We start from the raw sequence: 17,322 nt of genomic DNA on the forward strand, positions 1-17,322 counted from the left end.
TATATTTGAAACGAAGTTTTACGGGATCAGATTAATGAATGAAAGTATAACTGAAACTGCTACAGACCCCAGACACATTCACACATTCACACAATTAACTCGGGCGTAATGAAAAGTCGCAACCATATTGGAATATACAAAGGACATTGAAGTGTTACTCTAAAAAAGTTCCCACATTTTCTGAAACAGTAACACATCGAGATATTGAATAAACATTGTCATTTAGAAAGTTGTCAAATGTAACAAAAGGTGTATTGGGAATGACACTTTCTCCGTAAAGTACAGTTTACAGCACTTACGTTGAGTCCCACACTGCCGGAGTAGGCACCTAACCGCCAGCACACAAAGTCAGCGATCTTACCCACTCAGCCACCGAGGCTTCCACAAAATGAAAGTCTGATAACTGGAAGTCTAGATCACGTACTTTATTTACCCCTCTGTAAATTGGCACGGCTGAGTGAGGGATTAGATAAAATGTGCTGAAATAACTGTGTAATCGTTATAATGAATATGCTGAAGTACCAGTGTGATCGTTATCAGTATGCTGCAGTACCGGTGTGATTGTTATTGGTATGCTGAAGTACCGGTGTGATCTTTATTGGTATGCTGCAGTACCGGTGTGATCGTTATTGGTATGCTAAAGTACCAGTGTGATCGTTATTGGTATGCTAAAGTACCAGTGTGATCGTTATTGGTATGCTAAAGTACCAGTGTGATCGTTATCAGTATGATGCAGTACCGGTGTGATCGTTATTGGTATGCTGCCGTACCAGTGTGATCGTTATTGGTATGCTGCAGTACCGGTGTGATCGTTATTGGTATGCTGCAGTACCGGTGTGATCGTTATTGGTATGCTAAAGTACCAGTGTGATCGTTATCAGTATGCTGCAGTACCAGTGTGATCGTTTTTGGTATGCTTAAGTATCGGTGTGATCGTTATTGGTATGCTGCAGTACCGGTGTGATCGTTATTGGTATGCTGCAGTACCGGTGTGATCGTTATTGGTATGCTAAAGTACCAGTGTGATCGTTATCAGTATGATGCAGTACCGGTGTGATCGTTATTGGTATGCTAAAGTACCGGTGTGATCGTTATCAGTATGCTGCAGTACCGGTGTGATCGTTATTGGTATGCTAAAGTACCAGTGTGATCGTTATCAGTATGCTGCAGTACCGGTGTGAACGTTATTGGTATGCTAAAGTATCGGTGTGATCGTTATTGGTATGCTGCAGTACCGTTGTGATCGTTATTGGTATGCTAAAGTATCGGTGTGATCGTTATTGGTATGCTGCAGTACCGGTGTGATCGTTACTGGTATGCTAAAGTACCAGTGTGATCGTTATCAGTATGATGCAGTACCGGTGTGATCGTTATTGGTATGCTAAAGTACCGGTGTGATCGTTATTGGTATGCTAAAGTACCGGTGTGATCGTTATTGGTATGCTGCAGTACTGGTGTGATCGTTATTTGTATGCTAAAGTACCAGTGTGATCGTTATTGGTATGCTAAAGTACCAGTGTGATCGTTATAAGTATGCTGCAATACCGGTGTGATCGTTATTGGTATGCTGCCAGTACCAGTGTGATCGTTATCAATGTTACTATCTTCACTTGATTCTCTTCAGACCATTTATATGTCAACACATGGCGACTCACCAATAATGCATGTCAGAGTAAATCACTTGTCAAACACGCCAGTTTCAAACTAAAGTAAGCTACAAGTTTGGCGATGCTACAATTGACAGCTCGAACTCTGTCAAATATGTCGGTCAGTAATTTATCCTGTAAAGTAAGAGTCATGACGTGTTGCTCAAAAGCAAGAAGATCTGTTAATTCTTTACGATCCTCGGCCTTAACGAATCCGATCTCCACCCGGCTGTGTGTGTCAGTATATGGAATAGAATGATTCTCTCTACAAGCTTTTATGGGTGTGTATTGTTACCAGCCTTGTACGGTAAAGAACTTGAAATGGCTGAAGCTACACAACGCTACCTTGGTATGTAGTCAATGAATGGCTTCATAGATAAATGTAGATTACAATTATTAGGAAGGCTCTGCAATAACGATTTTAACTCAATAACAAAAGACCTATTTTGTGCTCACATTGCTACCAATGCTATTGTCAATATTAGCCGTCCAGTAAGCATATGCAGCATCCTTCTATATACTTCTGAAAAATATCATTTAGATAACTATATCAAAGAGCATACTGATTGGGGTTCATTCCCAAATAAAATAACTTGTCGAGGTCTTGGATTCAGACGTCTATCAGAGATTGAACAAAACATTTCACGAGAGAGACTAGCACAGGGACCAGATCTTTCACGGTACCATAACATTCCTAAACGGTTACAAAAGCATGTTCTTTATAATGTAATACATCTATATCAACATTTAAGACAACCCCTGCAACTTTGTATTGAAATCGCATCAAGAGCAAAAGTGTCGAAAGAATGTAACCATTGTAATAGACATTGCCATTACTATGATTGCCATATTATTTTACATCGTGAATATTTTTTGTCTGATAGCAATTGACATTTTGTCTCATGTCTGATTAATCAACTTGATGTTAATGTATATGTGAAAATAGATATGCTTGCATTCTTTATCGGGGCAGATGTTCATGACGTAACTTACGAAATTGATTATCATACGTGGTCTTTCGGCCACTATATATGGAATTTGAAGAAATACCTTATGTATATCTACTAGACACATACATGTATACCTTACTGCTCACAAATTGTATCTTGTAAATTGTGTATTCATGAGCACTGTATGACATGATTTCATTGTATATAGTTATGTAAACTGACGTCCAAAAGAAACTTTTCCAGAGTTTGAAATCAATCTTGCTCGAAAACAACAAAACATACTTGCATGAAGTAAAGTGTATTGAGAAGATCAATATATCAACATACCCAACACTGAAAATGACAATCATACCGCGACCGAGAATGACGTCAGAGCCCCCCAAAGTTGGGTGTGGTACAAAACTCGAGCATTCAGAATCATTGACAATAAGCAGAGTACATAAACAATCGCTCACGTTCAATAACAAGTCATTAGTAGCGTGTGTGACCACCAAATGCCTCAATACACGCAAAAACTCTTCGACGCACAGAAAAAGTCAGTCGTCTGAGGAGATCACGTGGGATTTGACGCCATTCTTCTTGGAGGGCCAAGATCAGTTCCTGACGGTTGGCTGGAGAATGTGGTCGTTGTCGAACACGACCATCCATCAAGTCCCAGAGGTGTTCTATGGGGGGACTTGTCGAGTGAGCGTGCAGGGCACGGCAGGACATTGACGTTGTTGACTGCGAGGAAGTTAGTGACAATTCTGGCTGTATGGGCTCTAGCGTTGTCATCCTGATAAATGACACCACGTGGCTGCTGTTGGAGAAATGTTAGGACAACTGGACGAAGAATGTTATCCATGTAACGCTGAGCTGTCACGTTTCCGTTAACGATGACCAGCGGTGTCCTCTCCTGCCCACAGATCCCTATCCCACACCATGACACTCCCTCCACCATATGGTACGACCTCCTGCACGCAACACGCCGCCGTTCGTTCACCCCTTCGACGGTTAACACGTTGTCTTCCATCAGCCCTATACATACAGAATCGACTTTCGTCAGTGAAGACAACCCTCTGCCAGTCACGTCGTTGCCAACGTTGTACAGTCCGGGCCCATCTCAATCGCAGACGACGATGTTGCGCCGTCAATAGCTGTCCTCTGTATGATCTAAAAGCCCTGATTCCATGAGCCCTGAGTCTCCTGTCGACTAACCCTGTGACGTAAGGCATTTGTCGACGATAACGTCACTGTCAGGAAGCGATTTCGGAGGTGCAAGGTACGCAAGTACCGGTCATCATGGGGCGTGGTCACCCTGGGTCTGCATGTTCTTGGCCTGTCAGCGGTCCGCCCTGTCTGTCAGTTACGTTGCATTTAGTTGGTAACGGCAACACGGGAGTAACCGAAAGTTCGTGCAATATGGGCGTGGTTGGCTCCCATCTGTACCATACCCAAGGCTGGTTCATGTTGTTCGACTGTGAGTCGTGGCATTTCTTTCGTGTTTTTTGTATCACTGTGGATGTCTGACTTGCAGTTGCAATCGTTTTATACCCTTACCCGCACGTGCATTTACAGTTGTCCGTGGTACACGTGTTTTTCACTTTTTCGCGTGTTATCTCTCAAACATGTAACAGACGATTAACATTTTCTGCATACTCTATTGTTGTATTTAGGTTATGTGTTTTAGATAGACTTCATCGAAAATTATACTTTGTCTGAAATTTATATTTTCAGTTGGTAAAGTTTCTTTTGGACGTCAGTTTAGTCAAAATAAAGTATTGTAAATAATGTATTTGCCTATGTAAGACCTTTGAATTCAACTCTTGGGGAAATAAAGAAATTGATTTATTCATATGATTCGAAATTACGCTGCCATCCCCAGGACTGTAGATTATCGGGTTCCATATGAGTGTGGATTTTACGCCGTACAGATACTATTATTTCAGCTTTATAATAACGGATACATAGAGAACACCTTCGAAATGTCTTCAAAATCTACAACAAGTACCCTGCTAGATTAGTAACCACGCCATCAAGGCCACCCTCAACCCTACAGAGAAGACCCCAAGCCAACAAACAGCTCCTTTCGTCATCAGCCGGCCAAACATAGCTGCAGCCAGCCACCCAGTCAGCCGACTTCTTAAACAACAAGCCAACATCGATGCAGTATTCCAGAGAGGGACAACCACTCTAAACATTCTCAAAGACAATGGCAGACCATCAACAGCACCAGCTGATCCTCCCGGTGCAGTGTACCACATCATATGTGAATGTGGTGACCCTTACGTCGGAGAAACACCAAGGGCTCTCCCAGTAAGAATTTAGGAACATCATATTTAATTCCATCCAGAACACATTATCTATTGGAACAACATCAAAGTACCAACCAGACATCATGATCAGGAAACTGCAAGAAACCACCAACATCAACAGACTCCAACCAGTCATCAACATCAACAGGCTCCAACCATCTACCAACATCAACAGACTCCAACCATCCACCAACATCAACAGACTCCAACCATCCATCTACATCAACAAACTCCAACCATCCACCAACATCAACAGACTCCAACCATCGACCAACATCAACAAACTCCAACCATCAACCCACATAAAACAATCACAAAACAAGTTTGACATCATTTCCGTTGTCCTTATATCTTAATCCTTCTCATCCTGATACTGGCTTCCATTCAACCTGTCCATATCACGCACTGTAAGATCACCAGTCTTCATTCCTCAACCTAAGCTGGAATATGAATATCAATCCATCATTATTCAGCCTTGAAAAAAATTAACTTCACATTTCTGTTCATCACATGCTTGATACCGGTGTTAGTATACACCGAAACGTCGGATTCATTGTAATAAAGAAGTTGTATATCCATAGAACTATCTCCGTTGTTGACGACTACATGCCTTGACAATCGACCTGTACGGGATATGTCTGCACTTTCACAGGGACATCGATATCTTACAGGTTAAACACTGCATTTAACTCTATGTTAGTCACACGAAGTTAATACAGTTTGTCCCTCAATACGTCAGTTGGGAGGTGGGTGCGGGGTGTGGCCGCTCAAGGAGTGGCTGGATTATTTTTTTTATTAATATAAGCGACAAATTCCTTTGCACTTTTAATAAGAAATCTTTGCTAAAAGCACATTCGATTGTACAATGCTGACTGTTAAACCTAATGCCCCATTATCATTTTCCGCTTTTCCTTTCAATATTCTCAATATTTCCTTCGTTAAGAAGTGGCTGGAATGGTTTTCTTTTAAATACAAGCAACAAATCCCTTTGTATATTCATAAGAAATATCTGCTAAAACCTAATTGCTTTATTATTTTTTCTACTATTTTTAAGAACAAATTATATTTCAATACAATCCCAGGTTATAGAATATCACGGGCTGACTGTACGACAACATGAAAACAAGTGTGACTTAGGCTTCAGGTATACTGAAGATCTGACATCATGAAAACAAGTGTGACTTAGGCTTCAGGTATATTGAAGATCTGACATCATTCTGTAATCTGAAATAGCCAATCGGTGGAATCGTTCGATTGACTCTGCTTTTAGTAGATTTTTCTAAGGATTATGGGTGGGAATTTGTCGCCTTTATTTGTCTTCGGTGTGTCGGTGTTGTAATAACTTACGCATTTAGACTGCAAATCAACTGCAACACATATGTTGTGTATCGGTAGGTTCACAGCACGCTTACTGTATACTATATTACAAGGAGATGAAACGTATTAAAAATGATTTATGAGTTATTCGATGGACGAGTTCTCTACGTCAGTGTACATGCTGTGTATATAATGAGTGAGAATCGAATCAAGACCTTGGCTCGTCGCCCATGTAAAGGTATAGTGCATATTAAACTGTGGCAGAATCACCGTGAATGACTGAAACTTCTGTGTTATGCTAATCACAACCTATTGACTGGGGTGTGTGCATTCTCTGTTAACGACACACGAAACACCTCTATTCAGATCATGGGAACAAATGGGTAGATGTGAATCAGCGGCGCTATGGGAGACTTTACACGTCCACCTTTCATGTCACAGCTCCAGTGAGAGCCACCCTGCTCGGCCCACTGAGACCTCCTCTGTAGTACGGACAAACTTGCAATGTAAACGCCAGCTGGACAGCCCAACATGCATCTACTGTGGGCGGCCCAGTGAGACCTCATCTGTAGTACGGACAAACTTGCAATGTAAACGCCAGCTGGACAGGCAAACATGCATCTACTGTGGGCGAAGACTATGTTCATCATGGGCTACATCAGATGTCTCGTGGCAGGTGAGATGCAGATTGACGAACAGGTGTCTTCAGTGTGATGTCATTGAATCTTTTATGGATGTCATTACAATTTGACATTAGTCTTCAGTGACCCAGAGTTGTGATAATATATAGAGAAAGTGCCAAACCTGTTATCGCAATTCAGCTCGAAGTTATGACATAGACCACTACGAATCGGTATGTATCTCGTGTTGATTAGTGACATAATATGCCACTTGTACAACACAGACGATGAGTTTCAGCATATTTCTCATGTAGACGCATTTCTGTACATACTCATGTATTACAATGGCTCATTAGTGAAATGTCAAGTAGAAGATTCGCTGAGTGCAACACCAGCCATGATATGCACAGTGATGGTATTTTACGCCGTATGTCACACATGGCTTGTGTTTTGAACGTTAGCCATCATATGAGTTTTCCACTCTGGTACTTGCCTCTTTACAATATTACGTTTAATTCTTTAAAAATACTGGTCTTTCTCGATTGAGAAATTAAAATGCTTGCACGTGTTCTTTCAATTTAGCATTACACTATATTGGAATCATAATATATACTGTATTAATTAATCTTATGTATCATATGCGCGTGCAATTATGTTGTTGCATCGCATCGTGCTGACAGCGTTAAGGTGTCCAAGTGAAGGAGGTCTATATAACCTAACTTCACATTGCAGGTGGGTCTGTCCAGGTGAAGGAGGTTTATATAACCCAACTTCACATTGTAGGTGGGTCTGTCCAGGTGAAGGAGGTTTATATAACCTCACTTCACATTGCAGGTGGATCTGTCCAGGTGAAGGAGGTTTATATAACCTAACTTCACATTGCAGGGGGGTCTGTCCAGCTGAAGAAGGTCTATATAACCTCACTTCACATTGCAGGTGGGTCTGTCCAGGTGAGGGAGGTCTATATAACCTCACTTCACATTGCAGGGGGGTCTGTCCAGGTGAAGGAGGTTTATATAACATAACTTCACATTGCAGTTGGATCTGTCCAGGTGAAGGAGGTTTATATAACATCACTTCACATTGCAGGTGGGTCGGTCCAGGTGAAGGAGGTTTATATAACCTAACTTCACATTGCAGTTGGATCTGTCCAGGTGAAGGAGGTCTATATAACCTAACTTCACATTGCCGGGGGTCTGTCCAGGTGAAGGAGATTTATATAACCTCACTTTAGATGGCAGGTGGGTCGGTCCAGGTGAAGGAGGTTTATATAACCTAACTTCACAATGCAGGTGGGTCTGTCCAGGTGAAGGAGGTCTATATAACCTAACTTCACATTGCCGGGGGTCTGTCCAGGTGAAGGAGATTTATATAACCTCACTTTAGATGGCAGGTGGGTCTGTCCAGGTGAAGGAGGTCTATATAACCCAACTTCACATTACCGGGGGTCTGTCCAGGTGAAGGAGATTTATATAACCTCACTTTAGATGGCAGGTGGGTCGGTCCAGGTGAAGGAGGTTTATATAACCTAACTTCCCATTGCAGGTGGGTCTGTCCAGGTGAAGGAGGTCTATATAACCTAACTTCACATTGAAGGTGGGTCTGTCCAGTTGAAGAAGGTCTATATAACCTCACTTCACATTGCAGTTGGATCTGTCCAGGTGAAGGAGGTTTATATAACCTGACTTCAGATTGCAGGTAGGCCTGTTCACGTGTAGCAGGTCTAAATAATCACAATTTACATTGCAGTTGGGTCTGTCCAGGTGAAGGAGGTCTGCAGCAACCTGCCCCGCGGGTCTGTTAGCCTGGAGTGCGGGCACCCTGGCAGGATCCACCTGGTCCGCGTCCTGTACAGGAAGACGTCACCAGGATGTGTCACACAAGATGACACGTGTGAATATCTGCAGGAGACTCAGAAACAAGGGCTGACAACAAACTGCGTCGGAGTGTCGGTCTGCCACCACGACATCTGGAGCTTCTGGCTGACTCACAAGTGTGGAAATACGACGTCATATACGGTGACATTATCATACCAGTGTATCAACGGTTGGTAGTTTTCAAACATCAATACACGAATAACCAAGATAAAATGTTTCATATGAGTGATACGTCACCATCCTATATCTATTGGGTGGGAATGGCGACCTCTTGGTCTAAAAGCGCCTCGAGTGTACGTGCTGATCTGAGTCTCATAATCTTTCCAGAATCCGTTGATGGTTGCTTCGTAAGATTCACACTTATTGAGATACTGGATCATATTCTTGTTAATTTTCTTTTCGACATCAGGCTCTCCTCCGTGGTCTAGTCTAGAGCGTCTGTCCGGAGAGTAGAAGGTCGGTAGTTCTATCCGCTAGTAATGTCATTCCAAAAGACGTTAATGGTACAGAACAAAGATGGTACTTGTTGTTACCTTGCTGGGTGTTCGGCATTAAGGAGATGAAACAAATACATGTCGGATTGGAGAAAACTTCATCTGGGTGGAGTATCCATGTTAGACTTCTGCATGGTATCTCAGTGGGGTAGCACTATTAAACCAGCCACACAGACGCACGTCGAAACTGAAAAAATGTTAAACCCCACCTCACCTCACCTCACCTCACCTCACCTCACCTCACCTCACCTCACCTCACCTCACCTCTCACATCAAACAGACATGCTGTGATAAATCTGAAATACTCTTCAACCTCTTCATTCCAATATTTAATGTCCATTATTTTTTGGAAATATTACAAATAACATGACACGTTGGTTTAGTTTGAATGAGATACGCTGATTGAAATCGACGTGTTGTATATTTACAGAATCGCCCATAGATATCTGCAGCAGCACCACAACCTCCTCCACGGAAGACTCTACTCTGTATCTTTCATCTTCCAATTACCCATACGAATCACAGAACACATATAACACGTGTCAGTGTGACGTGACAGGGACGTCAATGACGGTGACGATACTCGAACTGTTCTTCAGACATCGTGACGGCGTCAGAGCTAACATAACACTGAAGGGAGACAACTCTATCTGGCAATCTCTCTCACACAGATATTTTGTATACAATACGCCAGTGATGGAAAATGTTTCACATTTTACGGTGACGTTTCAAACATATGGGAAGCAAGGTCAACAGGTGTGGCTGAAGGTCAGAGGTATGTTCAGGTGTCTCGGAAAAAAAGATTTTTATGTTTTTTTCATTTCCCTTATAGCAGATACAAAGCATTGATTGCGCTGATTGATGTTCCAGGTGTGTCCAACCTGACAGTCACGTGCAACGGAGGTACAGGGCCGACATCACCGACATCACCTTCCCCCACTACGTCGTCCCCACACATTGCCCCCATACATACACAAGGTGCGAACAGTAGCATGGAGAGTCCCAAAAAAGACGATCCACATCTGAAGAATATTGTCTGATTGAAAAAACACTTTTCGTAATAATTATCCGCATCTGTATCTTTCAGGGAAGACCAAGATGACACTGATTGTGGCATGTGCTGTTGGTGCTGTTGTGTTTGTTCTGAGTGTAGTCACTGTCATTGTCTGTTGGTGAGTGATATCGTGATGTACTCACAACATCATACAAATACTGTCTTGAAACCGTCATTAGTCTCGTCCAGGAACAGGGACATAACAGCAAGTAGAAAGCACGACATATCAACATTATATCATATTTTCAACTTAGATGTTATTTATATGACATATTTATAATTCAAATGTCCAATATACGTCACATTTCAAAGATGTTGTCTTCTCTTTCAGCAAAATAGTAAAACGAAGAAGAAAAACTAACGGAGCTGAAACAGATGCCACTTATACTTACTATGATCACGGGGTGGACCATGTGCTGGAACCATGTGACATCTCCGAGTCATCGGACCCAGATGGGCGTCCTGACTCCGACACCAACATCTGCAACAACACTGTAAGCAACGCCGACAGCAACAACGGCGGTAACACCGGCAGTCACACCGGCAGCCACACTTACACCAATGGCAGCAACAACATCTACACCAACATCTCCGACCACCTGGAGGGGGGACATATGTACATACGCGGTAACACAGAATGTTGAGAAGCAATGCATCCACATCTGCACACTTTACCCAGCGATGGGGAGATAGGTTAAAAGATGTTTTTCTGACATTAAGTTTATGCAGATTTAAGACGTTGACCACTTGCTGGACCTTTACTAAAGATGACACGTCAGTTATATTCTGTGTCCTTGAAAGAAATCCAACAACTCCAGCAACCTTTGTTGGTGGGTGGGTCCACAAACAGTAAGGGCCAATAGTATCTACCAGGTGGAATAGTTCTTGATATTGTTTTGACACGTTTTGACAAACCAGAAACTGACTCCAATAAATCAAAGAAAGACCGCATGTTCTTGAATTTGAATTCGTGTTCAATTACAGGGAAGTCTGTTGCAGAACGCGGACTTGCCAGCTCATGGTGTAAATTCAACACTTTGAGGCTATCACGACTCCTCATTCCGTAATCAACCGTTTGGTCAAAAATCACCGGTGACGTCTCTATCAAGCCTGGACCAAGATATCGTGAGCAGCCTCCTACCAGTTGAGATCACAACATTCTAATCGAAATTATTACAGATGCTCTGGAGGCATATGCAAAAAAAGGAACAAAAGGGAAGAGGAACCTGTTGATGTTTTTGTGCGTGGATTAATTTACTGTGTGGTGTTGTTATTGGTAGAATGCACGAACAGAAAAAAGGACACAGAATTGGAATAAACCCATTCTTTTCCAGTCAGATGTCACCCTACAAGAAACGTGTTGCCGTTTTCAGTGACAAGACTTCAAATGTCGAGCAGTGTTCTGTAGCTCCAACATTGGTGGCTATAGTTCACATGTTACCATAGGTTTGTAACGGGTGCCATCAGGCGGCTAGGACACGCTCACCTTCTCGTGAACACCTGGTGTCATCGCTATTTGAAAGCGATTCCCAGTCAGATGCGCATGATACAGCCGTACAAAGGACTCTGCTTTTAGCAGAGACTTCCTGTGGCTGAGGAAAGGGGGTTTGTCAGATTAAACATCATCACCGTGATGCGCGATGCTATTCTGTTACCTTCACGTGGTGTTATCACATCTCCTTACTCCAGATCACTGGATCGTGTGGTCAGGGATGGTGACTTGGTGGACAGCGTAGCTTTCTTACCCGATGACGTGGATAGTGATCATTGGATTGTCTTCTCCTGACTCGATTGTTTACAGGCCACCGCCATATAGATCACTGTAGTACATTGACTGACACAGCAAAATACACGAACATCCCTCGTTACGGATGTGTATTTACCGTACACACGACGATGTAATCGATGTCTACCAGAAGTTGATAGTACTGGGTCAGATGCATGTATTCATCATGCTCTCTGTGTGTTTCTTGCTGTCCTTATAAATGGAGACTAAATTGTGCCCTTTCAAATCAGTCATCTAATACTTCTTTCGGTATCGGTTCCACTGAGTAAACCACCCACGTATGTTCCTGTAAAAGGGAGAATAGTATGGAAGAGAATTTGTGGATGTCAACGTCTTTATTATGAGGAACAAAACGTTTCGGAGTACATGCCTACTCCTTCATCAAGTGAATGAATGCCATGAGGCAGAGTGCATATATATGTACATGTAAGGACAACAAAATCAATAAGATAACAAAAGGTGGAAGCTAACAAGGGGTAGAAGCTAACAAGGGGTAGAAGCTAACAAGGGAAGCCAACAGATGATTGGTGCTGATAGATGATTAGGAATAGACAATGGAAGCCAACACTTTACAGTAATTAGCGCTGATGGTATGGAAGCCAGCGCTTAAGTTATCATTGATAGGTAATAGGCAAAAGGCAATGGACAATGGGTAAACGGGAGGCCGGGGGTAATTAGCGCTGATAGGTAAACAAGAGGCCGGGGGTAATTAGCACTGATAGGTAAACGGGAGGCCGGGGTTAATTAGCACTGATAGGTAAACAAGAGGCCGGGGGTAATTAGCACTGATAGGTAAACGGGAGGCCGGGGGTAATTAGCACTGATAGGTGAACGAGAGGCCGGGGGTAATTGGCACTGATAGGTAAACGGGAGGCCGGGGTTAATTAGCACTGATAGGTAAACAAGAGGCCGGGGGTAATTAGCACTGATAGGTAAACGGGAGGCCGGGGGTAATTAGCACTGATAGGTAAACGGGAGGCCGGGGGTAATTAGCACTGATAGGTGAACGAGAGGCCGGGGGTAATTAGCACTGATAGGTGAACGAGAGGCCGGGGGTAATTAGCACTGATAGGTGATCGAGAGGCCGGGGGTAATTAGCACTGATAGGTAAACGGGAGGCCGGGGGTAATTAGCACTGATAGGTAAACGGGAGGCCGGGGGTAATTAGCACTGATAGGTGAACGAGAGGCCGGGGGTAATTAGCACTGATAGGTAAACGTGAGGCCGGGGGTAATTAGCATTGATAGGTAAACGGGAGGTCGGGGGTAATTAGCACTGATAAGTGAATGAATGGAAATAGCAAAGGGCAAATGGAATCCAGATAGATCATAGGCACCGACACAGATCAAAGCAATAAGGTCCAAGCACAAGGCAGATTGTGTTCCTCATAATAAAGAAGCTGACATCCATAAATTCTCTTCCTATAGTGTATCATTTCTAAATGCCTTCAAAAGACTTAACAGAATAGTAGATTTACAATTTCTCTAATCCTTGTTTGATAGCGTTCCTTAGATGCCTAGTAATATTATAAACTTGTTTTACATAGAAGGAAATTTACACATTTATGTACGCAATTATATCCATGTCGCTACCGATGCTGGGAGATATCTGTGATGATTTCATTTACGTAAGATCTTTGTGTGAACTCCATCTAGAGTCTTGTTGCTTGTTGCACTCGTTTATTATTCGGTTTATCAGTTTAGAAGACAATACAGCCAAGTCCCGTTAACCCGACATGGTTAGTTGCTTATGATTATGTCGGATTAACGAGTATGTCGGACACACGAACTCGGACACCTACACGGTAGTTAGCGATACAAACACGTAATAAAAAAATGAAAAAAGAGTATTCATATTGTTATGTTACATTGTCAGCGGAATGTGTTTTCTAATCATGCAATCTCTTAAGATTAACACACAACAACTGTTACGTACTGTACGACCTCTTCAAATTACTTTAAAAAGCATAGTCTGGAATGTAAGTAGCCAGTTTGAAACTGGTACTACAAAGCTTAAGAAAGCTGATTTCTTAGTGTCTAAAGTCGACTTCCTGTTAGTCATTTCATTGGTCGGTCATAGTTTGTGAAGATTCTTCTACGTGACCTGTAAGGGGATGTCCTCGGCGATAGCCAGAACTTCTATCTGATTTTAATGTATGTTAACAAACAAAATAGCTTTAGACTTTCGAATTAACAACAATTGGTTTTCATGCTGTGAATGTAATTGGTACTGTTACGGAGTGAATAGGATACCATGTGTGTATGTTTTTACAACTCACTCACTCACTCACTCCAGTTCACCGAACCTCTTTAACTCCGCCTTTAACAGTATTCCAGTTATATCGCGGCGTGTCAGCTTAATGTGGGAGGAAAGCCCGAAGTGATGCAGATCTCAGGCGTTTACCACTTCGGTGAAACCCACGAGCACGGGTATGGTGTTGACAAACCTAGAAACATAATCGGGTCGAACCGGGATTCGAACCCACAATCATAGGTTTCTGGCGTGCCCAAGGGACACAACTCTGCACAGTGAATCGCGGCGCCTTAGACGACTGGGCCCCCCGTGCCCCCCTTGGTAAACTGGAATGGTATTGTGGATGTCATGTGATGGTGTGAGTAATATAGGAACTTTTATGTATTGTTAGTAACCTCCTGCAACACATTTCAATATCTGGTATTGCAAGATCTTTCTCATTGCTGATAAGGCAAACATTATAGGTAGGGTTTTCACAGGTATTCACGATGTGTTTATACTAATACCCCGTTCACATGCACAACATTTACTCACGCAAGTAATTTTGCACCTGTGTAACTGTATATACGTGTGTATATGTAAATTTACCATGCGTTCATGTGGAAATTAGCTCATGTGTGTAAATAAGGTAAGTAAATTGTGGAAGGCACACATATTCATCCGTCTGTTCACGTCTTTCAACATGAAAATGTTGTTTTACAATCACAGACGAATGAAAAGAGAGTTACAGAACTCTTCACAAGGACCAACATGTGTTAATCTGTATACAAATCTTTGACTCCTTGAAACCAAAATAAAACACTGTCCGCCCAGCTCTGGGTGTCCCCATCACAGTCGTTATTGCTGTGTACTGAATACAGAACTGAACTGTTGACAATTTGTATGGTGTTGGAAAATTAACAGATATATTAATTAGATCATCCTCTGACGCTGGCACAAACGTTCACATTACAACATATAGATACAGTGCAAATTTACATTTACATTTGCAACTGCTCCAGACATGATGTAAATGTGTTCCTGGTGTAAATATACACACATGAGTAAACATGTTCACATGACAAGTATACTCACGTATGTATATTTACACATGCAAGTATATGCAAATATACACACATATGTATAGAGGTGCATGTGGACGGGGTATGAGACAGCATGGATGTTACAGTCTCCCTGAAAAGTGTAGGCAACAAACGGGAGAGAACTCTTACAAAGGTATGGGCTCGTATTTCTAAATTATGCTATAAAACATCGTCATATACTTATTTCAGTAGCAATCGCCATGATGCTGCTTCAGGTGTTTGCAATCTGACCTGATGGATACAATGGAGCCAAGGGTTTCCTCACACAGGAATCCAGGACACAACACCAATCCTTCCAGGCAGTCACAACGTTAATTTAGACTGACAAGGAGCTCAGGTGTGACGTCTGTCAAGAATATTGTTGAACATTCTCTGCCAAGTCCTGCTGGTTGTGAGTCAACAGAATTGACCCGATTGTCATCTTTGATCATCCATGCTCTTATTTCACATCCAGGATCTGTGTCATGCGTCACTAGATTTTCAACATTAAGTTGATTATCCGGATTTACACTCAACTCAAAATAACAGATGGCATTGTATGCCTCACATTCCCTATTGGTTGATTGGCTGGTTTGTTGTTCAACGCCGAACTATTTGACTCCGGTCTGTAAACATAATCGACGCAATAGGGATACGATGACAGGCATCATCGAAGTCGGCCAGCCTGACCAACCTATCCCGTTAGTCGCCTTTTACAAGCATGGGCTGCTGAAGACCTATTCTAGCCCGGGTCTTCACATTCCCTAATGATTCAGAGATACAGCTGCTGATAATGTCGGTGAATTGCTGTTGTCGAATTTCTTCACGACTCAGATCAACTGTTTACCTTAGTCGTTAGACGAGTATATTGTTGTGGAGACGAAAGTGAGACATTTGATCACACATGCCTCAATTGAAAGTAGAAAGGGGGTGACCTAGGTGTATTTTAAGCTAGATTTGTCACGTTATTACCTTGTTGTTCAACCGTTCCTTCTGTTCACAGGAATTACTGTCAATAATCTTCCCTTGCTGTTGAACATCCTGCTTCCTTTTCCGTCAAATCAACACAACAATCTCTTTACTCCTTGCGGCGGCTGTTATAGTAGAGTTGCCTTAAAAGATACAACAACCTACTATCTGTACTAATTGTGTAATGCTTGTCGTAAGTGGCGACTAACGGGATCGGGTGGTAAGGCTCGCTGGCTTGGTTGATGATTGTCATCGTACCTCTAATACGTAGATCAATCCTCGTGATGTCAGGCACTGGATTGTCTGGTCTAGACTTGATAATTTACAGATCGCGTTATATAGCTCGAACATTGCTTCCTTAATGAAAAAACTAACTAATTCTGTCACTGTATTGGGGTATTCCCGGTCAGCAGAGGTCAGCAGAGGTCGCCAGGTCAGGCTGTTCGGATCTGTGGTAATGTACCATCGTACCAGATCGCCTACTCCACGGCGTGGATCGGTGGTGATGTCGACATCCACAGGTTGGTCTGGACCACACAACCAGTTTATTCACAACCAGTAGTAATGAAGCTGAAATAAGAACGCTCACTGACTCGGTCGTTCACTTCACTGCGCATGCACACTGTCATTAGCTTGGAGACAAAGTTGAGCTCCCAGGTTGATCCTCCGCTCGACTCTTACTGCTTCTGTTGTGTATGTGTTGTCAGTAATTTTTGTGGGTGAGTGAGTGAGTTTAGTTTTACGCCGCTTTTAGCAATATTACGGCAATATCACGGAGGGGAACGCCAGAAATGGGCTTCAAACATTGTATCGATGTGGGGAATCGAACCCGGGTCTTCGACGTGACGAGCGAATGCTTTGACCACTAGGCTACCCCACCGCCCAAGTATTATTACGTTTCCACATCGTGATACTAGTATCATGTCCCTGTTCCAAGGTCGACAATGTACGTACAGAAACGTCTCACCACTCGCCATGAGTACGCACCTTAACATAAAGGT

General features: G+C 42.6%; 1 protein-coding gene across 1 annotated transcript; it reads left to right on the top strand.

The window, feature by feature from the left end:
• Positions 1-6,683: 6,683 nt before the first annotated feature.
• On the top strand, positions 6,684-12,732 carry LOC139474500 (uncharacterized). The gene is made up of 6 exons (XM_071257544.1): positions 6,684-6,883; positions 8,577-8,873; positions 9,629-9,973; positions 10,069-10,176; positions 10,286-10,370; positions 10,584-12,732. Exons 1-6 carry the CDS (start codon positions 6,823-6,825, stop codon positions 10,894-10,896), a joined length of 1,209 nt encoding a protein of 402 aa, XP_071113645.1. The 5' UTR covers positions 6,684-6,822; the 3' UTR covers positions 10,897-12,732.
• The last annotated feature ends 4,590 nt before the right edge of the window (positions 12,733-17,322 follow it).

This window comes from Haliotis cracherodii, unplaced genomic scaffold, assembly GCF_022045235.1.
Source record: "Haliotis cracherodii isolate W230 unplaced genomic scaffold, xgHalCrac1.p SCAF_3, whole genome shotgun sequence".
Lineage (NCBI taxonomy): Eukaryota > Metazoa > Mollusca > Gastropoda > Lepetellida > Haliotidae > Haliotis > Haliotis cracherodii.